At 34.5% G+C, this 25137-nt stretch overlaps 1 protein-coding gene across 3 annotated transcripts in view; it reads left to right on the forward strand.

The window, feature by feature from the left end:
• MAP3K7 (mitogen-activated protein kinase kinase kinase 7) overlaps positions 1-25137 on the forward strand; it is a 69704-nt gene that overhangs the window by 33397 nt on the left and 11170 nt on the right. For all 3 annotated transcript variants that reach the window (XR_009223560.1, XR_009223559.1, XM_058566619.1), the window contains exons 10-12: positions 1449-1579; positions 2226-2355; positions 14273-14337. Coding sequence is in view for 1 of the 3 variants with exons in the window: in XM_058566619.1 (XP_058422602.1) it covers positions 1449-1579; positions 2226-2355; positions 14273-14337 (326 nt within the window). In the remaining 2 variants the exon portion in view is untranslated. The remainder of the gene's footprint in view (positions 1-1448; positions 1580-2225; positions 2356-14272; positions 14338-25137) is intronic.

A 25137-nucleotide genomic window follows, 5' to 3' on the forward strand; every position in this document is an offset into this window, starting at 1 on the left:
TCAGATTTCAAACACCTCCTCTGACCTTGTTTACTATTTTTCTGAGAAAATTGGAGTAATCAGAAGATAGCTTCCACAAGTTCCCCCACTGCATCTGCCCACCTACCTGTATCTGTGCCCATCTACTCTACCTTCTCTTCTGTTGCTGTGGCTGAACTCTCCGTGCTGCTAGCCAAAGGCAAGCTTGTCTACTTGTGCATTTATCCCATCTGCTTTTCCCAGCAGTCCTTCCCTCTGTCTCCTGTTCCACTGGGATCATTCTCAGAGCATATATAGTCTGTATTTGCATTCTCCATCTTCTCTCTTCCCATTCTCTCTTGTGCCCACTTTATTCAGGCTTTTATTATACCACTACTCCAGAATTGTTCTTGTCAGGGTCATCAGTTATCTCCATATTACTAACTCTAAATGAATGATTTTCAGTTCTCATCGTTTTTGACTGTCAGTAGCATTTGACACTGTTCATTACTGTCTCCTCTTTACAGCACTTTCTTCAGTTGGTCTCCAGGATACCTTACTAGCCTGGGTTTCATCTTATATGTCTGGCCACTTATTTTGATGGTTTCCTATGTTGGTTATTCCTCGTCTTCTCAACCTAAAAATGTCAGAGTGCCCAGGGCTCAGTCATTTGGCCTCTTTGCTTATCTGTCTATACTCATTTCCTGAATAATCTCATCCATTATCATGGCTTGATATACCATTTGTTTGCTGACGTTTTGCTCCATCCCGGACCTGAATTTCACATTCATATGTCCAACTACTTGCTTGATATCTAATAGGAACTCAAACTTACCATTTCCAAACTGAGCTCCTGATTCTTCCTTCATACTCACTCCTCCCATGGTCTTCCCCATCTTAAATTTTTTTTTTTTTTTTGTGAGGAAGATCAGCCCTGAGCTAACATCCATGCTAATCCTCCTCTTTTGGCTTAGGAAGACCGGCTCTGAGCTAACATCTATTGCCAATCCTGCTCCTTTTTTTTTTCCCCAAAGCCCCAGCAGATAGTTGTATGTCACAGTTGCACATCCTTCTACCTGCTGTATGTGGGACACGGCCTCAGCATGGCCAGAGAAGCGGTGCGTTGGTGCGCGCCCGGAATCGGGACCCAGGCCGCCAGTAGCGGAGCGCACGCACTTAACCACTAAGCCACAGGGCCGGCCCCCCTCCCCATCTTGACTAATATAAGCCACTTCATTCTACTAGCTCAGGCTAAGAACCTTAAAGTCATCCTTGACTATTGAAGACTGTTTAGGCATTTTGGTTCCTTTTTTGTGCTATCCTTAAATTTCATTTAAAATGGGTTTGTTTGGGTATCTTCATTAGCTCGAAAAGTCTTACTTTATTTTTGTTCATATATTACTAGTTTAGAAAAGAATTTGTTACATGTTATTGAATGAAGCATTTGCATTATTCCCAACCTATATTCATAATTGTTTCTGCTTTCCTAGGCTCATTCATGGACATCGCTTCTACAAATACCAGTAATAAAAGTGACACTAATATGGAGCAGGTTCCTGCCACAAATGATACTATTAAACGCTTAGAATCAAAATTGTTGAAAAATCAGGCAAAGCAACAGGTTTGTTTTATTATTAAAAGTAAAATCATATGGTAAAGTTACCAGTAGTCATAACATTATACTAACTGAAATTATTTGCCATCTTCCATTATACAAATCCTGAATCTTATTCCTGAAGCAGACAGATAAGCTTAAGAGTAGAGACATATAATGAGATTCTTATACCATTTATTACCAAATTGTTTTCCTTTCTGATGATTACTGCCTTTGCCAACTGTGCAACTCCCTCCCTATGATGATCTCTAACTTTAATGGTTGATGGTTAAAAATTTTAAATGGTTATTTCTTGGCTGTACTACCCAGTTAAAGGAGTTGTCCTAAATCTGTCATTTCATGTTGTTCATGTTTATTTTATTTTTGCCATTTTTAGTTTAAAAATATTTTAAGGAGTGATTTTATTCATCTTACCTGAGTCATTTAGGTTAACTAATAATTAGGGCATTTAATTCCCAGCTTTCCCAAAAGCCAGCATCTGCAGCTTGCTCTCCCTTACCCCTGTAGCTCCCTCTCCCTGAAAACTTGCCTTTTCTTTCAGAAAGAACAGAATCCATAAGAATCCCAGTTGATATCTTCCTCCTTCTAGGCTTTCCAGGATTTTTAAATCTAAAGAGCTTCAGTAATTCAAATTGACCTGTAATTTTAACAGAGTGAATCTGGACGATTAAGCTTGGGAGCGTCTCGTGGGAGCAGCGTAGAGAGCTTGCCCCCAACGTCCGAGGGCAAGAGAATGAGTGCTGATATGTCTGAAATAGAAGCCAGGATTGCTGCGACCGCAGGTAAAAAGGGAAATGAAAGTCTGAAGGGTAGTGAAAGTAGTAGTTACAGTTGTTTCATTAGCAGGAACGTCAAGGTTTTTTTGTGTCTAAAATTTTTTTAACGCAGGAAGTAGGCTTACAGTATACTTTCTAAGCTTCTAGCAATAATTTATACATTTATTTCAAATTCCAAATAAGGAAGGTATGACTTGTAGAATTATTTGGATCATAAAATGTACCTTCCTAAGTACAGATTTTATCAAATGTAAGTCTTGCAACTCAAACGTGAGCTGAAAGTCTAAGTGAGAAATTGAAATTTTGCCAAAACCAGAATGTTTTGGAGGATTTTGAGTGATTATACTAGAATCTTGTGCTGAACTCAAATAATAGTAAATGTTTTGTTTTGAAATTAGCAGAAAAATGTACTCCAGATCCAAGTATGGTTTGGCCTTACTATCTTCTCCTCCTTCCAGTGGCAAAAGTAGCTAAGTTGGTTGTCGTTAATTCTTTTAATTGTAAAATAAAAGGTCATGATAATTTTATTCAATCTTGAAAAAGCTAGCATTTCACTTCCGTTTTGTCAGTTCTTAAAATGATTAATTATGGAAAGACTAGTCAGCACAAAAGCAATTATATGCTTTGTTATCTGAGTGAACATCTAACCTTCTTTTCTAACCAGGTTTCATTTTAGTAATGCTGGTTTAATTTGTTTGCTCTCCAATTCCCCCAGGAGTGGAGGGGAACTGATTATAAAAGTAAATACATTTCTGTTGTGAAAGTGTAAACAAACAAACAAAAAAAACAATCTCCCATAATTGTCCCACTCAGAGATAAACACTTACCATTTCTGTGTATTTACCTCTAGTCTTTTAACTGTATATGTGTATACATGTGTATTTCCATGGATATTAGCATATATATTTTTTAACTTAGCTAACCAGGTTCATTTTGGGTTTTTTTTAGGTCTTTTTTGTCATTTATTTAGTTTTTTTCTGAATAGAATATTTTCATTTTGTGTGGAGCTCTTTTCAGAAAGAAGTTGTCCAGAGGACCATCATACTATATTTGTCTTCAGCTAATCATGATCACTGACTTGAATCAGTTAGCATTAGCATCCGTTGGATATAACAGAATATCCAAAATAACAGTGTCTTTAACACGTAAGCTTTTTTTTTCACACATACACAAATCTGGAGATAGGCTCCATGATCATTAGGCAGCTGTGCTCCTTCTGTCTCTCTGCCATAGTCTGTATTCTGTGGCTTCCATCTTCAAGGTTACTTTGTGCCACAAAATGGCTATTACAGTTCCAATCATCACATCCACAATCGAGGCAGCAGGAAGGAAGAATTAGGGGAAGACCAAAAGGGCACACACTCAAGCTCTTTCAAGGAACTTTCCCAGAAGTCCCTGCTAACAATTTCCACATAGAAGTCATTGGCTTCCACACGGAAGTAATAGGGTCATATGGCTACAGATGGCTCCAAGGGAAAGAAGGATCTGCAATCTTTTATCTGAGAACATTGCTGTCCCGAGTCAAGTCAGGATTCTGTTGCTAAGAAACAAGGGAAGAATAGAGACTGGCAGGAGAGTAGCTGTCTCTGCCACACAGATGGAGCTTCAGAAATGATGAAGTTGAATGGAGGTCACCTGCCATTGTCAAGCCCTCCTGGTGTCTATGAGTCACAGTGTTTCTGGGGATTGAGAGCGTCTCAGTGAAGTGTCAGGTGAACAGTGCATGCAGAGACATACCCTGGCACTTTGGGGAACCTTTTTCACTTCAGGCATATCACTCAGGTTAGACTTGCTAAATAGTGAATAGTGTTCTAATAATTTTATATCTTTGCTGGTAACTATGAAACTTAATAGTTTTATATCTTTTTTAGTCAGTTACGGTTTTGTATTTATTCTTTATGCAAGTGATATTTCACTAGGTTAAAGGTAACCACAGACATTTAAATTACCCTAAATGTAGAACAGACACTATTGAACATCCATTGAATTTTACACAATTCAGATTTTTTAGAGAATTGTCTTACCTTGAAAGGTTCATATCCTCCAGCCTTTCAACACTATCCATGTTTAGTGAGAATGTAGCCTAAACTTTGTAAACTATAATAAATATTCAGTTTACTAGAAGTATGTATAAATACTTATAAAAGCATACACATTTCATACTTTGATTCAATAATTATCATTTAATCACTGAATTTTACTTTGTAGCACACTTCAAGAAATGCCTAACTTGAACATATATTCCTGTTTGTGAAATTAAAACAAATTGATAGCTTGTTTCCTTTTAACTCCTCTCTTCCTTCCCACTTTCATCCTAGCCCTGCATTGCATATCAGTGGTGTCACTTAGATAAATTGTTTCTGTGAACATGTTTTGAAATTTAGCTTCCTCATTACCCTGCAGCTTTGTTTGTCTGTGTCCTATTTTTTTTCTGCTAATAAAAGCCAGTGTGTGAAACATCCCATATTGATAGTTGTTTGCTCCTTAATCACGCCTTTTCTAAGCATGGATGAAAAGTTAGATAGTTCTGCATGCCATTCTGCGTGAAGTGTTATTAACAAAACTATTCGAAAATTATTGTTTTTGTAGTTAATCTTTTTCTGTGTTACTATTTGTGGTTGTTTGCATGTATACTGTATATGTGTGTTTTTGCAGCCTAGTCCAAGCCTAAACGGGGCCACCATAAAACTGCTTCATTTGGCAACATTGTGGAGATGGCAGCTTTTGTCCCTGAGATCATCTTATCAGGTATCCTAGACCACCTGAGTTGGTCTAATAGCTGTGGGACCAGAATAATGATCCCTGGTACTTACAAAATGCTTCTTGCTCCAGTTTTTATAGGACATGAAAATAGATACCTTGCATGCACTGGTTAGGAAGACAGATTGAAAACTGTATATATTTATCTATACTGAAGCGAGCTTGACAGGATATCTCAGATCTCTAAAAATGAGGATAAAATGGAAGGCAAAGTAAACTTTCACAAAAGGGAGAATACCAGCCCAGAATTCTACCAACTTCCTCTCACCTTATAAGTGAGCAGATGAGCTGAACCCAGACCTTTTTTGTACCCAGCAGAAAGAGGCAACAATTGTTTAAAAATACTTGTTGTCCTCGGCTCCTTTCCTTCCTTAGTTACTACTTTTTGGGCTCCCTCTAGGCTTTCTATCCCAGCCTCTTTCTGTTGGTAGCAAGTGAAATATGAAGTTGAGAAAAAAGAGTTGCTAAATACCATTTTGCCTTAACCTAGAAAACAGAAACAAAGTAAAACCAAATGAGATTTGCTGTTTTGTGTGGTATCTTGGAAAAGAATCATGATCATTTATGATTCTTGTGTATTGTCAGGAGAATCTTCTTGCAGATTACTTTTGTGTGTGTGTGTGTGTGTGTGTGTGTGTGAGAGGAAGATTAGCCCTGAGCTAACTGGCCCTGGGCTACCATCCGTGCCCATCTTCCTCTACTTTATATGGGACACCACCACAGCATGGCTCCGAGCCTGCAAAACCCAGGCCGCCAAAGCGGAGCATTCGAACATAACAGCTATGCCATTAGGCCGGCCCCGCAGGTTACATATTTTTATACCGAACTCACACATGGGTCTCAAATTGGTAAATTGCTTTTATTTCTTATGGTGATCATTTCATAGATGAGTCTAAGTCACCATTTTTGATAGAAACTTAAATGGCATATGTAACCTTTAGTATTGGTTATTATTTGTTGTCAGAATTATCATTTATTTATCCCTCTGCTTTAGGTTTTTCTCCACCTCTACCCCCAAAATTTTGATAAGGAAATACATGATTTTTCCCACACACATTCATGGGTGTGATTTGGGTGAATTCTCCAGCACTCTATACTTTGCCTCTTTGTGCTTTTAGCATAATATTGTGTTATAGTTGAATACCTAGTGGTTCTTTTTTTTTTTCCCAAGGTGACATTGGTTTATAACATTATATAAATTTCAGGTGTGCATCATTATATTTTGATTTCTGTGTAGACTGCGTCATGTTCACCACCTAAAGTCCTTTGCTGTACACATGTGCCCTTTTACCCCTACATCCCCCTCCCCCTCTGGTCACCACCAGTCTATTCTCTATGTTTGTTTGTTGTTGTTTTTATCTTCCACATATGAGTGAAATCATATGGTATTTGTCTTTCTCTGTCTGACTTATTTCACTTAGCATAATGCCCTCAACATCCATCTGTGTTGTTGCAAATGGCAAGATTTCATCTTTTTTTATGGCTGAGTAGTGTTCCATTGTGTATAGATACCGTATCTTCTTTATCCATTCATCCATTGATGGGCTCTTAGGTTGTTTCCAAGTCTTGGCTATTGTGAATAATGTTGCAGTGAACATAGGGGTTGCATGTATCTTTTCGAATTAGTGTTTTCGTGTTCTTTGGATAACCCCAGAAGGGGAATAGCTGGAATTGTGGTTCTTCTCTCCTCTAGCAAACTGAAAACTGAGGATAAAGACCATGTCTTTGTTATTTATATTGATTGTATGAGCAGTATCTGGCTCAGTGCCTCACACATAGTGTTTAATAAATATATGCCTATTAAATAGATGAACAAACCGTTACTGAGCTCCAGTGAGTAGGAACTAAGATACATATAAAATGTTGTATAAATTATGAATATGTGTAAAATATAAATTATACAATTCTTAGGGGCTGTTTTGTCCAAAGAAAACCATTTTATATTAGAGTAATTAATTTTTATTCTGGTTATCAAAGTGGTTTGTTTTACAACATCGTCACTATTGCTGTTCAGAGAGTTGAGTTAACCATTTCTCACTTAATAATTTTATTTATTGAGTCATGGGCTGCTTTCAAAATCAACAAAGTACTTGAGATCGTTTTACATCCACACTGAAAGATACTGTGTTTAAGGGAATAATATTCTGACTAAAGAAGTAGCAATGTTTAAACATACATACTGCTGAGCTGTGATTATCTTAAATGTTTGAGGGAATCAGTAAGATTTAGGCAAATGGCACTATAACTTAATCCAGGTCTTATGGGTAAGCATTAAGAATAAACACATACACACACACAGGGGCAATATATCCAATACTATACAAGATAATGAAAGGGAGAGAAGAAGAGAAAGAATAGTAGTCTCAGTGGTTCTCAGCCAGGGTGAATTTGCCCCCCAGGGGACATTTGGCAACATCTGGAAATATTTTTGGTTGTCACAGCTGGCAGACACTACTGGTATATAGTGGGCAGAAGCCAAGGATGCTGGTACCATCCCCTGATGTACCAGATAGCCTCCCACAGCCAAGAATTATCCAGCCTAAAATGACAACAGTGCCAAGGCTGAGAAACCCTGGTTAGATGCTCTGTGTGGCCTATAAAGTAGTTTAAAGTACATCATCTTAATTGACCTTCGTAACAGTCTTAGGGTATCAGATAAAATTATAGCCATTTTACAGATACAAAACTCAGATCTAATGATGTTGAGTGGGTTTCCCAGAGTCACAGCCAGGATCCCAGCCCAGAACTTCTGACTTCAAATCACATCTACTTTGTCCTCTTTTGTTTGAGTCAGAGAAGATAGAGTAATTCTGCCTTGCTCATCCTTAGGGCTTGAATTGAAGAGAGCCAGGAGACCCTCTTTTCTGACACTGGGTCCTTATGGAGTCAGGAAACCTTAATTCAGCTCTTAATTGCCAGAGCAACAATGCTGCTCCAATGGAAATAGTATTCAGTAATACATTTTATTAAATATTTTTGTTTTTTTCCTCAGATATCTAAATATTAACCTAATCAGTTTTTCTTCAGTAAAAGAATGCAAGCGCTGAAATTGAAACAGTTGGACATAAAAACCAAACATTAATTTGTTCTTAGTTTGTATTTTTAAATTAAATATAAAAATATAACCCATGCTTTGAGAATATCTCGAATGTCTTACATGGCCATTATAATTGTAAAGGAGGATGATATTTAATTCTCCAAATTTCTTAATACCTTCTAGAATTTTTTCCTCGAAGTCGATTTCCCAGAAGTTCTATAGTATTACCTGATACTTCTTGATATAACTAAACTGGTATTAATTAGCATTGGATTCCAGTTGTAAGCATTTTTAAAAATATAGCTGTGTTTTTTATCTTTTATGGGTAAGTAGGTTCAATAATACTTTCCTTTGGCCAAGTGCAGTATACTGAGTCTAATGTACTTCTTGGAATGAACTGCCTCTTTTAATAGCATTCCTTTAAGCATCACTTATTGGCAATGTACAAATTTATCTTTTCTGAAGTTTGTTGCTTCTTGCATTTTTTAAAAACCAAGTTTTAAAGTTTTTTTAATCACACTATTACTCTAAAGGATTTTTTTAGAAATACTTTATAATGACGAAAATGCCTAACCTAGTCGTAGGTAAACAAATTCAAATTTTGTTTTTTGCTTGCTCTTCAACACTGTTATCTACTATGCCATCGTTCAGATGAGGAAGAGCAAGCAACCTATGGCTAACAACAGTATTCATTGATTTTATAGTCTCTCAGGTCATGCAAAAGTGGACCCTTAATACCTACGGACTTCCTACGGATCAAACTACACAATTTTTTATACTTCTTTTACATTGCCCCTGGCTCAGAAGAGGTATTAGCAAACTTTAGTATGGATAAGTCTCCCTTCTTCTACTTCCCACTGCCCACAAAGAGTGGCTGTAGATCAGTCTGGTTTCTTATTACCAAGCAAGACACATGGTTAAAAGCACATTGTCAATACAGATGACATTTTGCTAACTCTTCATTTGTGGAAAAGGTCTTGCCGAGTAACAGAGTGCTACGTAAGCAAATGTAAATGTAAATGTAGAAGTTTCTTGCCCGGGATTTAAACCATGTGACCTGCAATTTTCTAATCCGTTTGTTTATTGAACATTGTGAGCTTATAAATTGGAATGGACTTTGAGAAAAGGAAATAGGCTTTCTTAAATGTCTCCCATTAAAACTTAAAGTTTTAAAAGCATAATTCTTTCCCCTTTTCAGCCAGTACATTTTAATTTGTGTTACTTTTATTTGAAGACAAGAGAATGGGTGGCCGATTATTCGATTGCTTTAAGTTTTTCTGGTTTGTTTTTCCTCCAAGACTTTAATAAGAACATGGATCTTTGTTTATTTGGTTCTTTTACTTGGATTTTCTTGACTTTCTCACATTTTGTTTTTGTTACTATCCAAGCTTCCAAGTATCTATTTTCCCCCATCTTCATCTCAAGTACTCAAATGAAATAGGGCTTATGGATTGTGAAACTGTATAATACATTCTGATAATAACATTTGATCTGGTGTTAAAAGAATACCTGAATTTTACATTTCTTTTAAAAATCCAGATGTCAAAGATGAACAGGTAAAATGTCAAAAAGTTGCAAAACAGGAGCAACAACCTTTTCCAGTTTAAAGCATAGAGTAAGAGACTGAGTAGTTAAGAAAGCAGATTTTGTTCGTGGCTCTAGCATCAGTAATCAAGGAAGATCAGCAGTCCTGCTCTGGAGTCTTTGTGTGAGTCGTTATAGCACTTAAGGGAATTTACTGTGATTATAATGTATTTTGAAATCCACTGGAAAAAAGTACTGTTAAATACATATATACATACCACCTGTGAAAGATTTAATTGAAACATTAGTCTTCTGGACATCGTTCCTCTCTAATGTAAAAGTCCTATACATAGTTTATACCAGATTGATTGCTATTATAAAATGAAATAAATTTCCAATATGTGATTTACAAAAGTAAATTTTTCCAAATACTGATGTTGTATGACCATTATAATTATCATATATTTAAAATGTCTTAAAAATTAGCTAAAATGGAAGGTTTCATAGAATATTTATATTTAAAGTTTTTATTAATGCTATTATAACAGCATAATCAGTAGTTCTGAATTTCTTAGTTCAGACTAAATTATAGTGCTTGATTTCATTTTAAACATTTGAAAATTCTCTCATCTATTCCATAGATAAGCGTTGCCTTACTGTGCTTCTTTCTGAGAACCTTGAACAGTGGTGCTTTAGTATACCTTTTGTTATTTCTAAGCCTAAAATAATACGGCATAACATTGTAGAGTGACAGAATGCTTTCACCAAAGAGAATTTTCTGTCTTACATACTGTTTTTAAGGATATGATAAGGAAAATTGAATATGCAAATATTTCGAGTCAGTCTTATTGAAAGATATAAAATATTTTTGCCCAGGTCTCTGAAGAGCCTGAATTTAATTGATATTTATTATTTGTAATATTATTAAAGCTGAAAAGAAACTTCGGGTGTCTTTATGATTTCAGCTGCATTTAGATCTCTTAACTGAGAAAAATTGAGTGAATATTCACTTTTAATTCCAGTCAGGGACATTTAGCTCTATTGTATATTGGTTGTTTAAAGAGTATGATAAGTAGTTAAGTAGAATAAGTACCAAACACATTTAACAGAAAAGTAAATGGGTAGTCAAGTTTCTAATACTTACGTGTTGTTGTCCTCCTTCAGAAGTTTCAAGTGTCTTAGTTAATTGGCAAACAGATGGGGGACAGTAAGGGCTTTATAGAATGCTGGACAGCTGGGAGCTGAGATCTGTTCAGAGACACCTGGGTACTATTTTGCTTTCTCTATCAGGAAAAGAATATAACCTTTCTAATACTATATTGGGTTCAAGCACCAGTAGATACTAATGTTTGTAAACATGTCTTTAAGTACATAAATTATTAGTGCAATTTTTCCCCACTAAATAGTGCAGTGCCAGTATGAAGAGACTGAGATAGAAAGAATTGAGCGTTTCTAGATCTGACAAGTTCTGCCTTGCACAGATACTGTCATTAGCAGTTGTAAATCTTTGATTAGGTATGCTGAGGCCCAAAGAGAACTATGCTGAGATAGACTGTACCTGCTTCTGCCATGTGTAGCCACCTCACCTTCAATAAAATCTGTATTTGTAGCTAATTAAATAGAGAAGTCCATCTAACCTTACAGAGAATATTTAGTAGTCTCTTTCCACTATATTGTAGTCTGTCAGGATCACTTTTTTTAATCTAAAAAATTGAACTCTAACTGAATAAAGCTGGTTTATTAGAAAGCAAAACTCATCAATAATAATTGCTTTCCTTTGGTAGAGGGAAAAAAAAAATACTCTGAAGGGCCTTTCTAAGGAATGATCCAGAATATGTTGAAATTAGTAAAGGAGTATGAAATTTGTAGCAGCCTAAGTGAGAACATAGATTTTTAAATTACATATTCAGTTTACCATGAAGCAGTGATACAGTACTGCAGTGTGTAGTGCTGTACAAATTTTTTAAATCTTGTGTATTTTACACATGAAGAGAACTGTGTCCTATAATTTTTAATATTCAAAACTTAGGAATCTCAAAATTTCCAGCATTTTGGTTAAGAGATGTCTCCAGGAAAATGGAGTGTTGATTTTTTACATGAAGAGAGTCTTCTGGAAGTTTGGAAAATAGAAAAATAAAAGTAGTTCAGGTAAGGAAAACTATGAGCTTACTTAAACCAATAAGAAAAACCACAGGAGTGACTGTCTGGGACCTAAGCCAGCAATATCTGGAGGGACTCTGTGTTCAAATACCAGCTCAGGAAATGAATTGTACTTAAAAGAGCAGCTTTTTGAAGATCTAGATTTTGTTTTTGTGGCATTATTGTAAAATCAACTGAATTGACCTATAACTGCTATTCTAACCACACTTTCTTTTTTTAGGAGGTGGAAGGGTAGGATAGGCTAGAGATGTAGTGTATTTCTTTTGTTGCTCTTAGAAAAGTTATTCTAAAAAATATTTATTCTCTGTCATAAGTCATGGAAGTTCCAGAATTCATTATAGAATGAAATACTTGGAACATCATTTGCAGGTTTCAGGTCCCGTGATTAGGCATCTATTGACATCGTATTTCCCCTCATTTCTACTTCTTTTTTCATTTATACTACCATGTGTAACATAGGTATGCACATATCCAAGAACCATGAAAAAATGTAAAATAAGTGAGTTTCTAAATTAGTATTTAGTTGCAAAAAAATTCAGAATCAGTCTAAATGTACTGAAAACACACCCAGTAATTTTCGTTTGCAATAATAGGAATTTGATTTTTTTTACATTCATATTTCTAAATTATGACTTAAAACTTAATATTGGAGCAACAAGTATTTGTTGATTGCAATCCTTTTTTGCTTATCTGAACTGTTTGCCAGATGGTTTCTGCCATGGTTATGCTAATTAAAATGCATTGCCTAATATTGCTTGCTTTGACTCATGCTGTAGCTTGAAGATTTCTCATTTTATGGCATTTGTTAACTTTCAGCTCTTCTTTAGCCTACTTCCTTAAAAGTTTTTACTCCCCTTTCCTCCTACCCCCACCTAGATTTGAGTTTGTTTTTGTTGTTATTGCAATGGTGATGTAATGATTTTTAGACACATGTGCTGGGTGGTTCCTCAGATTCACAAATGTTGCTAATCTGAAAAGAGAATTCCAGACACTTTTACAAGCCTCTCTCATCGAAGCTAATTTTAGAATGATTGTGTTGAATGAAATGTGCCTAAAATTGCTGATTAGTCATGGTGGTGGAGATCCTTTTTATCCTTGGGAAACAGGGATGGTTAAAAGTTTTCACAAAAGTATCTTAGTGTGCCTGATTCAATAAATGTGCAGTTTGTTGTTATGTTAATTTGTAATCAAAAGTTGGAACTGGGAATAAAATGAAATTTGAAGTAAATTTGAGTTAAGATTATGCAAAGAATTCTAAAACATAGCTTAAAATGAAAAAGAGAGATGATGTCTTACACTTTCAAGGGTGGATATAAATTTGAGTTGTTATATTCACTACACATATTATTGCATTAAACATTATTATTCTGTTGTAAGGTCCTTTTAGTTTATGTGCAAAATAATAATGGAGTCACATGGGTTAAGATGCTAAATTATTTTGCTGATTGGTTTAAAATAAGATACTCAGGATTGTGGAAATATAATTTTAAGAATGAATTCTTTCTGCTAATCAGGCCACGGCTATTAGAGTGCGTGTTCTGAGTGCTACCCACTAGTTGAGAAATTACATAATATAACTTTAAGAGTCAAAAGAATTTTGAGTATTGTGTCAGCTGTTACTCATACTATTTTGATGTTTTCTTTTAGACAGCTGATCTCCCATCTTAGAAGATAATGTGTAAACAGCCCTATCCAAATAAAAATGCTGAGTGAAGCTATTTCTTAATTCATTCTATTTTGCTGAAGACATATTTGTAGAATTCTTTCGTAAACTGATTTTTAAATTAAATTATTATTGGCATAGAAGTTCCTAAAGCAGGATTAACACTATAGCCCATTTCTGCAAGCTGTATATTTGAGAATGGAATCAGAGTCATTCATCTCCAGTAGGAAACTGAGAATTGTTTTTCACAAATACTGAATTACTAGATTCTGACAAAGACTAATGGGATTGAGTAAGTGTGACTTGGTATAATAAATTTAAGCCTAAACATTCTTTTAGGCCCTGAAATGAACCAACATACTGCTGTTGGTTAAACTCAGTCATGTCTTACAATCTGCTAGCTGTCTTTCTGTAGAAACTGTAACGTAAGGCCCTTGAAATAGATGCCGTCATCAGCCCCAGCCCCCAAGCATTCATCTATTTAAATACATGACAGAAGATGGTGGAAGAGAGTCCAGCAGCTATTCGTGTGGTAGGGGCGGTTATTGTATTAGGACATACTTTGTTGTAGGCCAGCAACTTGTGAGTTAAAAGACTGCAGCTGTTTCTCTTCCTTTCCTTATCTTTTTTTTTTTTTTTTAATAAACTCATTCTTTTTCCTACAAACATTTCGTGTAGATCCAAGGAGCAACAAATTCCAACTTCCTACTGTAGTAATTAACACCCTTATTGTCTGTTTGAATAAATTTCTGTATTTTACTTTTTTTATTTTTTAAAAGGCAACGGACAGCCAAGACGTAGATCCATCCAAGACTTGACTGTTACTGGAACAGAACCTAGTCAGGTAAGACTTAACATTCAAGTTCTCTGTCTTTGAAGAATAATAATGGGCAGAAATCAAGAATTAAGTATAATTTATATAATCAGCAAAATTAGTTTCATGAGTTGACCTAATATTATGATAGAGAAGTTCATTGGCACTTGAACTTAAATACTTAGAAAAAAATGATAGATGCTATTATTAATTTATCTTGAAGGATAATTTATGAAAATTTGATTAATTCAGTAGTGCTCTGTGTATGTTATGTGGTTTTTATAAATGCTTTAATAAGGAAGTATTCAATTTTGTAATTTAACTATTTGTCATTATTATTATCTCTAAGGTGAATCATTAGTGTTGTCTCCTTTTAACTAATGAGGGGAATAAATATTTCCCAAATACAGTGTCACGTCTCTGGGATCACGTAGGTACTGACATACCTGGAGGACTCTAACATCATTTAATTTGTCATATCCACTGGCTTTATATTTTTGTGAAATATTCTTAAGACAATATTTACTAAGCAGATGGATAAACTCTAGAAAGACTTCTACCCCAGTTTTTAAGGTTTTCATTCTTCATCTTTGTATTTCTGGTTACTCTTCTAAACTCCCCTGATCTCCTTACCACTGCTTCTTTGTAGATGATCCAGACAGTGCCAAAATTTATGCCGTTACTGACTAGTACAGAGTTTTAACTAACCAAGTATATAAAAGTAGCAGCTCAGTCGTTGTTTCTTTTCTGTTATTCAGATTAATAAACTTGATGTATGTAATTTATATCATATTCTTAAAATGAATGAGAACTAATTATGAGGTGTCAATTTGTTTTCAGTTGTGCTGAAATAAATAAATTTTATGAGCGCAGCATGCATCTGAAGTAATAAAAATTCTGGTCCATATTCATGTAAAATTATAGGATTATATATTATAAACAGTGTGATTTAATTTATGGGAAAATGTATTAGTACTTTCATCCTAGAAAGGTGGTTTTATTATTATCTCATTTTTATAACATACTTTAAATTTTAGAAATTCTTTGTAGTCGTGAATAAAAACTTGAAAACCCTTTATAGCCATCAACTTAACTAACTTAACTAACAAAAGCCACTTGAGATATTTAAATGATAAATATCCTTGATCTTCATTTATATTGGGAAATATTTTTATTTCTCACAGTGCCTATACACACTCAAACACACGCATATATACACGTACATACATAAAATATGTATATATATACATATATACACATTAATTTATTATGTTTTATGATATTAAGTGACCTTAAATCTTGATTTCATTTATTTAATAACAGTTGTTTTCAGTAATCTGCTTTTGAGAGATCCCAGAACTTTTGAATGAAGTTTCCCACTTTCTCCCCCTCAAATACTTAAAGCATTAACAGGGCATTTAGTAACAGTTTGACATCTGGTATTTGCTTTGATTCCTTAGAGGCTTGATGAGCTCAACCTTTTTAACCCTCTTTACTGTTGCCCTTGATATTCCAGTTATGAGAACCTCTAGCCAAGTGTTTTCCTAGGAATGAGAAGCTTGCTCTAAGACAATTCAGGGGCATCTGCCAGGGCGAATGCTTATAGTTTAGGACTGACCTCGCCATACCAAGCCTTACTTATTTCCTCTCAAGTTCTCTGTTGAGATTATGAATGTTACCATTTTCATTTACAATACCTTCAGGTAGTAAAACACTGGAACTGAGGCAGGCTATGGTTGTGGGACAGTCATTTGTATGAATTGTCATGGACTACTCCAAAAGATCTGGAGTCAGGGGGAGTTTGATATGGTAGTAAAACCTGTTCTAAAATGGGTGATATATAGCCATTGTATAGCTGGTGCTTAAAATTGATCCATTCTGTCAAAATTACTTAAGCGTTACAAACTTAAAATGCCTAAATAACCAGTTTGTGATGAGAATGGCAAACAGTAATTCTAATGTACTATGAAAACATTTTCCCCCAAAAATGTTACGATAAATGACCATTAAATCTTTTTAATTACTCATAAAAATAACATTCATTATTTGAAGAAAAAAGGTGTACACAATATAGATTTTCAAAATTGAAAATGTAGTTCTTTTTAAAGTCTGGCTACGCAATAATTAGCCAGCCCTGGTAGTCTAGTGGTTAAGAATCGGTGCTCTGACCACCGTGGCCTGGGTTCGTTTCCCAGTCAGGGACCACACCACCCATGTGTCGGTTGTCATACTGTGGCAGCTGCATATGGTCATGATGCTGAAAGCTATGCCACTGGTATTTTAAATACCAGCAGGGTCACCCATGGTGGACAGGTTTCAGCAGAGCTTCTAGACTAAGACAAACTAGGAAGGAGGACCTGGCCACCCACTTCTGAAAAATTGGCCGTGAAAACCCCATGAATAGCAGCGGAGCATTGTTGCATATAGTGTCAGAAGGTGAGAAGATGGTGGAAAAAGACAGGGCAGGATGCTGTTCTGTTGTACACAGGGTCACTAAGAGCCAGAATCGACTCAACAGCACCAACAACAAAAGCACTGATTAAACAGATGCATGGAGGATTTTTGTTTGTTTCTTTTGGCCATGGAAATTGATAAAGAGCATGTAGGAAAGAATTTGCCCACCCAGTACAATCATCAGAGGAAGAGAGAGAACTTAGTAATAAAATTTAACATTACATCTCATAGAGGAAAGTGAACTGACCAGAGTTTGTACTTTGGCTCCTGATTCACGACTGATCTTAATAAAATCACTTAGACTTTCCATCAGCAAACTAAAATTAAATTGGTTGTTTTTATATTGCCATTTCTATTGAAAGGAATAGTGAATGAAGCAAGCTTCTTAATTAAAAGTAGTTGTGTAAAAGATTGCATCCTCACAACATGCAACTCACTTTTAAATTAATTAATTCAGGTTTTTATTAATTCAGGAATCTTATTAAGCACACGTAATGAATAGATACTTTGAAAATATACTGAGAAAGAAAAAAGCAGCCCAGGATGCTTCTTGGTGTCCAGGAAATGATCTGACACTGAGGCCTCAGTGTGTTAGAAGGAGGACATAAACAATTTCTCAGAATGCCAGAAGACAAGATTACGCTGAGACCGTGATAAAATAAGATGAAACAAGACCATTTTATAATATTGTCTAAGCACAGACCAAAAAATGTCACTGTGCCACCCACAAAATACCAAACATTGCCCTCTCCCGCCTGATGTGAGTGGCTGCTGCCTCTTTACCAATTGCAGCTTTATCCTCGCTCTGCTCTGGCCTCTCTGTAGAATTGCCTCTGCTTTCTGACAGTAGCCAATCTAGAGTGAACTCCCCCTTTCTAGGAGCCTCCCTAAAATCACTCAACAAAAGCCCAAATCCTATAATAAACTCTTTCTAAAACTCTCCTACTGAGACACCCCAAAGTGCCCCATGGTGGGTGTTCATTCTGCTTCACTGCAATGAATATTAAACCCAGCTCATCCCATTACAGATGTGTTCTTGGTGATCTTTGAATGGGGGGCATTGACAATACCAAGATGGCACAGTCCTCAAGGAGCTTATTTGGGCAGATCAGACGTATACCCACATCAATTAGAGAACTACAGTAATAATAGCTGCCATTTATTTATTGTACACCAACTTTATGCCAGTCAGGCCTTTAATATATGTTATTTAAGTCTTAACTCTATAAATTTGATACTTTTTATTTTCCTCATTTTGTAGATAGATCAACTGAGGGTTAGGGAAACTCACCTAAGTCTTTTACTTCCCTTACATTGCCAGTAATTGCTGTAACCAAGTTTTGAATCCAGATCTGATTCCAAAGCACACAAACTCGACACTCCATCATTCCATCTTGCATATAAAACCAAATGTAATGCATGCTAAAGTAATCCTAGATCTCTTCAGTTTCAAGTGTTTTGGCTTCTGATTGTATCATCATTAATTATTTAATATAGTTTTATATATTAAATTAAGTTAAATATATATAATTAATTAATATAGTTTTCCGTGATGGTGAGTTTTAGCTGTATCATATTGTTGAGCAAGGCTAACCCACCTTGATAATAAATTTCTACAGATGACTGCACAAATTTATTTTTTTTACAGCTGAGTGAGCCTTTCTATGTTTCACTGAAATGATACCTTCTCGTGTATGCCTACATACCCCTTCTGGAATTGTATCCAATATAGATCTATTTTCAGGATTACTCTTGGCGGGGGCTGCAGTCAATGAAAGGCACAACTGCAAGATGATGCAATTATGATTATTTAGAGAACTAGACATACTACTGTATTTCTATATGGACTTTAGAATTTACTTTTACTAGGCAGATATGTGGCTTTGGGAAAGTTCCTTAATTTCCCTGAGCTTCGGCAACCTTATCTCCCAGTGGGGACCAAAACACCCACCCCTTGGGGTTCTTATGTGAAAGTACCAGACATACAGTAGATGCTTAATACATGTTGTATGCCTGCCTCTTCATCCTGTTCCTCCCAGGCTCTTACCACTTTCCTGCTCTCCTTATAGTGTATTACTGTCTGAAAATAAAACAAAAATAGCACTTGGAAAGAAGTAAATCCATTGGCATTCTATTCTTTCTGTATCATAAGAGAAGCTTCTGTCAGAGATCATGAAGAGTATTTGCCTTAAAGGCCTTTTATCACCTATCAAGAGATGTATTATCATACATTGCTGTTATTTATTTAAGGGATATAATTTATTATACTACTTCTTTTGTTCATCCTCAATCTGCACCTCCTGTAGTGTAAATAATTTTCTGTTAAAGCTCTAAGTCAGTTTTAAATAATTTCTGGTTCTTGGTATACCTTTCTTTTGGAGAATTTAAAGACCATATAAGAAGAATAAAATTCTTAAATTTCCTTGTAATGAACTATAATGAAGCTAGAAATAGATTGAGCCTATAGCTTCAGATTAGAAAGAATGTTTTCAATACACCCCGACATGTATAGATTTAATGGAATTATCTGTGACTGTCATAATGGAGGAAGTACCCTTTGATACCCATTTCTTTTTAATATTTACATTATTCAAATGTTACTTGAGCAAGAATATCATGTAAATCAACATTTAATCTCTGTGTTTTGTGCTTGTATAATTTTAGCAACTAAGACAATTTCTGAGGGTTTTAAATAGCTTTTAAATGTCAGTCTAAATAGTAGCACTCCCCATAAATTCTTGACTTATGAAAATATCTTCCCAGTCTTTCAGGTGAGACATAAAAAGCAAAGCTTTATTTTTGTCTGAAAATAACTCCCAATTCCTTTTTACAAATATAAAGTTCTCTTCAAAGTCCAGTTCGGGTTCACGGCTACTCATGATAATTCACTCCTGTAGTTTAAATTTGGCTTAGTATTCTTTTGCGGCCTTAAATTACTGTGGCATTTCTGTACTCTCATAACCACTTTCTTATCCAATCCTTGTGGTAAGTCAAGTTTCTCTATATCCTTAAACTTTGCAGTTTATATGAGAATAGAATAAAGTAATTATAAATGTCTTGAAGGAAGGAGCAACCTAAATGAGTTTTAATAGTTTGAGAGCATTTACGGCCATCAGAATTTTACCAGTGATTTTTTAAAATAGCTACTGTAAAAGAAGACTTCTTTTCTAATAGGTTGTAAACACTAACATAAATTTAACCCACAAACTAGTTTGATTTTTGCTTTAATTGTCAAGTATTACCTGTTTCTCTTACTAATGTCTTGTATTTTTCAAGCATTCAAAAATTAGTTATGGCTTGTTTTTAAGTATTTCTTAAGTTTTTCTCTACAAATGTGTTAGCATTTGTATATGCTAATGTTACATAATGAATAACATAATGAATATGTTATTCATTGAAATACCAATTCCTTGAAATATAAAGACTTAGTTAATTTATGGATTTAAATTTAACTCATTATAACTTTCTTATACCTTTAAAGAAAGACTAGTTTTGAAACTTGACCTAGAAATATTAGCCTGATTTCTTAGTTTTGTAGCTATAGGAAATCTCAAGTCGAACAAAGTGAGTGTACACATGAGGTACTAAGAGTTTCTTGGAAAGTAGAAAGTGAAAAGAAATAAGTAGCAAAGAATTCTCTTGGGAAAGATTTAAACTTAAGGAATACTATAATTCATATTAGGTCCAAATAGGATTATTTGTTTTAATATGACAAATGTTCAGTGGCCTTTTTTTTTTAATAGACAAAGTCCATTCTTATATTTTGTAAACCTAATTCTTAACTTGTACTGTATCTTGTTTAATTTCTCATAACTGGTATTGAGTCTCACATTACAAACACTTAGATTTATTTCTCCTCTTAAAATGTTAAAGTAAGAATATTAGCATAAAATTACATTGACTCTGAAACACTTCTCTGCTAGCACTTGGAAGAAAAATTGTTCGTGATCTACAGTAGAAATTATAACTGTAGTCAAATCACTGTACTCTTCTTAAATCATCAAGACTTGCTTTCAGTTAAAGAAGGCTAAAAGGACTTGAGAATAATGTCATAATATCTGTACTTGTTTACTCAGGGTAACAGCATCCTAAAAGTAAGAGTTATGTATTTCATCACTCATTCTCTTTGGTGTGTATTCTTATTCTTCTTATATACAAAAAGTAAATAAGCCTAAGCACCAATCTTATATCTGAGTGCCAGCAGCTTATGTTACTATTTTATTCAATGAGTATTTATTATGTGGTTGTTGTATATTCAGCAATTTCCTGAATCCTGGGGAGTACAATATAAAAGTACACATGGTCTCTGCCCTTAGGAGATTATAATGATTTTGAGGAATCACAAACTTTGCGAGTAATATAAAGCATTTCCAGCTCAAGTTGAGGTTTATGTAGAAATGGACTATAAATATAGTCAGAGCTCAAAGGAGAAAAATGTCTTTGTGACAGAGTTTAGTCACTGAACATGTTTTATGAAAGAACTGTGATTTTGATCTAGAAAAGGAATTGTTAGGAGCTGGAAGTCTACTCATATATTCTCATCTTATATTTACAACAACCTAATTATTTGCCATTTAGTGAGCATTTTTATTGTGTCAGGACACTTGAGGTACATTATTTCATTTGATTTTTACAACCTGATGAGATAGATAATACTATCATTGTTTTACTATTGAGTTTTAGAAATTAAATAACTTACCTAACCAGAGACTCAAACTCTGGGTCATATTGTCTCCAAGGCCTGACTTCTTAACTATTACTTCTCATCCATACTTGGTAAATGAGGAGCCTAAGGCTCAGAAAGGCTGAGTTACTTGTTCAAGTTCACACGGCTATAAATGGCAGAACTGAGATTGAAAGCCAGGTCTCCAAAGTGTTAGACTAAATCATGTGAATATGCTGATATTGGACTGTTTTTGACCTATAAAAATGGTAGTTTTATGCAGTTCAGTTTCATACATGCTCTTTGCATTACACCATATCATCCTTGAATGAATATGGGGTCGTGATTAAAAGCAGGAAGGGAAATTAGGGCTTAAAGAATTGTCAGAGCAGAGATGATCTAGAGAGGTAAGGTGAACCTGCCCCTGGAGGGTCAGGAATGCTAGGGTGAGAATTTCAGAACTGATCCAATAACAACCAATAAACCAACATTTTGTGTTCTGCACACTGCTAGACACTCCTTGCCCTCAAACACAGGGTCTGGCTTTGTGCACAAAGAACCAGGGATGTAGCAAGAATGAGCACATAATGTTGAAGGGAACCTGAGTTGAGCCTTACAGTTTGGAGAGGAATTAACAAGGAGGAGAGAAGAGCATCGTGATATACAGGGCACCTTTGTAAGGGTGGTGTGAATGAACTAAGGTTTTGGAAAGACCAATTTGATATGGAGTTTAAAATTGTTTATAATATAGAAAAGCTTTTGGAATTTCTGAAGCAATTTCAATAGTTACCCAAGATGAAAGTAATATTCCATCAGTTTTTCTTCAAAATTATTTTATGATTTTATCTCTGAAAGTGTTATGAAAGTCCCCTTCACTGTTTAGTATCCTCAATCCATTGTGAGTTTTCAAGGCGTAAAATCAGAATTTTAGCACTGGACAGAACACTACAAGTCATTACATCCCTAACCCAGCCCCAAACCCTCTCCAGATAAAGAAAGCAAGACTTGAAGTAACTAAATCAGATGTTACACCACAATTAGAATTCACATCTGCTCATTTCTATGCAAGGGTACTTTCCACTCCTAGATTGCCTCTCGTTTTGCTTTATACAGTCTTTAATTTGAGTGTTTCTGTGTTTACATATTGAAACTAGACATAAGATTCTTTATGAATTTATATATTTTTTATGTTTTACATTATAAAACTCCATATTCTTTTTTGAGTCTCCTATTTTGTATATTCAGTAACAGTTCAAGAAAAAAGCTGCTTTAAAAAAAATTCTTATGAAATCCATTTAGTTTATATGTCCTTTGAGAATTTTTAATATATGAAATATTAATACATAGACAAGAATATGTGTAATATGTAAGGTATGAAACCTGATAATAAAATGAACACTCATGAACCCGCAACGCAACTTAAGAAATGGAACATGATCAATTCCTGTGAGTTTCCCTGTGTAATCCTCACCTGTGGCCTCCTTGTCATCCTCACGCCAGCCCACAATGCCATTTTCTATCATATTATCACATTTCTAGACTTTTTTTAAATACCCTTTATCTGTCTAAGAAATTCTCTTCTCTTAAATGGAATTTAAGTTTATTAAGTGTATGTTTTGTAAGTGGATGTTAAATTTTGTCAAATACTTTTTATGTGTCTGTTGAGGTTTTTCTCCTAAATTTAATCTGTTAATGTGATGAACTGGATTAATAGAATTCCTGATGTCAAGTGACCTTTGCATTTGTAGGAGAACCTCCACTTTTTAAATGACTTTTATTGCTTTTACACTGTTAAATTCCATTTGCTAATATAATTTTTAGGACTTTTGACTTTTGCATCTATTTTCATAGGTGAATTTGGCTAGTAGTTTTTCTTATACTGTCCTTATTTATTGATCAAGTTTTACTGCCTTCACAGGATGAGTCAGGAAGCTTTCTTCTTTTTTCTAGAATAATTTCTTTATGATGGAAAATGTCACTTTCTTGAATGTTTGATAGAACTCACCTGTAAAACCCTCTGGGCTTGGTATTTTCTATAACGTATATATACAAAGTTAGGTAATTTATGTATTTTTTGGAATTTGTCTACTTCATTTTAAGTTTTTTTTTTTAGTTTACTAAACACAAAATTTTTATAGTATTGTCTCATTCTTTTGTTTCTTTTTGGGAAGCTTATAGCCTGGTTCTTTTTCTAACTATGTAAGTTAAATCCCTAGCTTGTAAATTATGACTGCTTGTGGTTTTTTCATATAAATACTTAGAATTAAATATTTTTCCCTAAATGCCTCTTTAGTTGCATCCCACAAGTTTTAGCATGATTCATGTTAACATTCAGTTCAAATAATTTCTAATTTCCATTTTGTTTTCTTTGATTTATTTAGAAGTGTTTTTAAATGTCTAAACATATGGGATTTTTAAGGTTAATTTTGAATCAGTACAAAAAGATGAGGTTTATATGATATGAAATTTTTTTAACTTTTTTGAGATTTGCTTTATAGCTTAGTACATGATCAATTTTCGTAAATATTCAATGGATGTGTGAAAAGAATGCATAGTCTCCAATTTTTAGGCATAGGCTTCATATATATTTTTAGATCAAGCATGCTTTTTATGGAGTTCAGGTTTTATTGTGTGCATGTTTTGTTCTTTGGTCTGCTATTATATATCATTTACAGAGAAGTATTAAAATATCTCACTGTGGTAGTGAATGTGTCCCTTTCTCTTTGCAGTTTTATTATCTGTTTGGAAGCTATGTATAGGTACAGCATATACATTTTGAATTGTTATATTCTGAATTAAATCACTTATCATTATATCTCTTTCTATAATAACTTTCTTTTGCCCTAAAACGTATTTGCTCTGATATTAATATAGCTACACACCTTTATTTTGGGTAGTTTTTGCCTGGCTATCTTTTTTCATCCTTTAGCTTTCTGTTTTCTCTCTCTCTGTGAATTAGATATGTCTCTTAGAAACAGCCTGACAATCTGACTTTTTAAATATCTTAACTGAAGAGTTTAATCTCTTTACATTTATTATGGTTACTGAGAAATTTGCTCTCTCTTATTTTATGCTTTCTCTTATTTCTCCTTTTTTCCCTTCCTTTGAATTGAATAAATATATTTCTCTTTCCATTATTGTTCTGATTTGGCAGTTATATATATTGTTACTTTTAGTAATTACCTGTGAAATTTTAACACTCATGCCTAACCTAAAGTTAATATCTTTACCCTCATCCTGAACAATATAAGGATTTTTAAATCGATGCTCCTCTTGCTTATGCTATTATTCAGATTTTAGTACCATCTTATTTACTTGTTTGGTAATTCTGTAAATTAGTTGTTATTTCCATTGGTTAATATTGTCAGTATTCAGATTTGTCCTTATGTTTACCAGTATTCCTGACTGCAACTTGGCCCTTCCATCAGGGAAAAATTTTTCCTCTCCTGAAAGTGCATACTTTAGAAATTCTTATGGTAAGAGTCTTATGGATGGTAGACTCAGTTTTTGCTCATCTGAAAATGTTATTTTGACCTCATTCACATTTTTGTTGGCTAAACAGTTCTACATTAGCAGTTATTTTCTTTTAACAGTTTGAAGATATTCCACTGTCTTCTCTCTTGCCTTGTTGCTCTTGAGACTCTAACTGGTATTATTTTGTGGATAATCTGTGTTTTCTCTCTGACTGCTTTTTACTATCTTCTATTTGTCTT

Source organism: Diceros bicornis, chromosome 23, assembly GCF_020826845.1.
Source record: "Diceros bicornis minor isolate mBicDic1 chromosome 23, mDicBic1.mat.cur, whole genome shotgun sequence".
Taxonomy (NCBI): domain Eukaryota; kingdom Metazoa; phylum Chordata; class Mammalia; order Perissodactyla; family Rhinocerotidae; genus Diceros; species Diceros bicornis.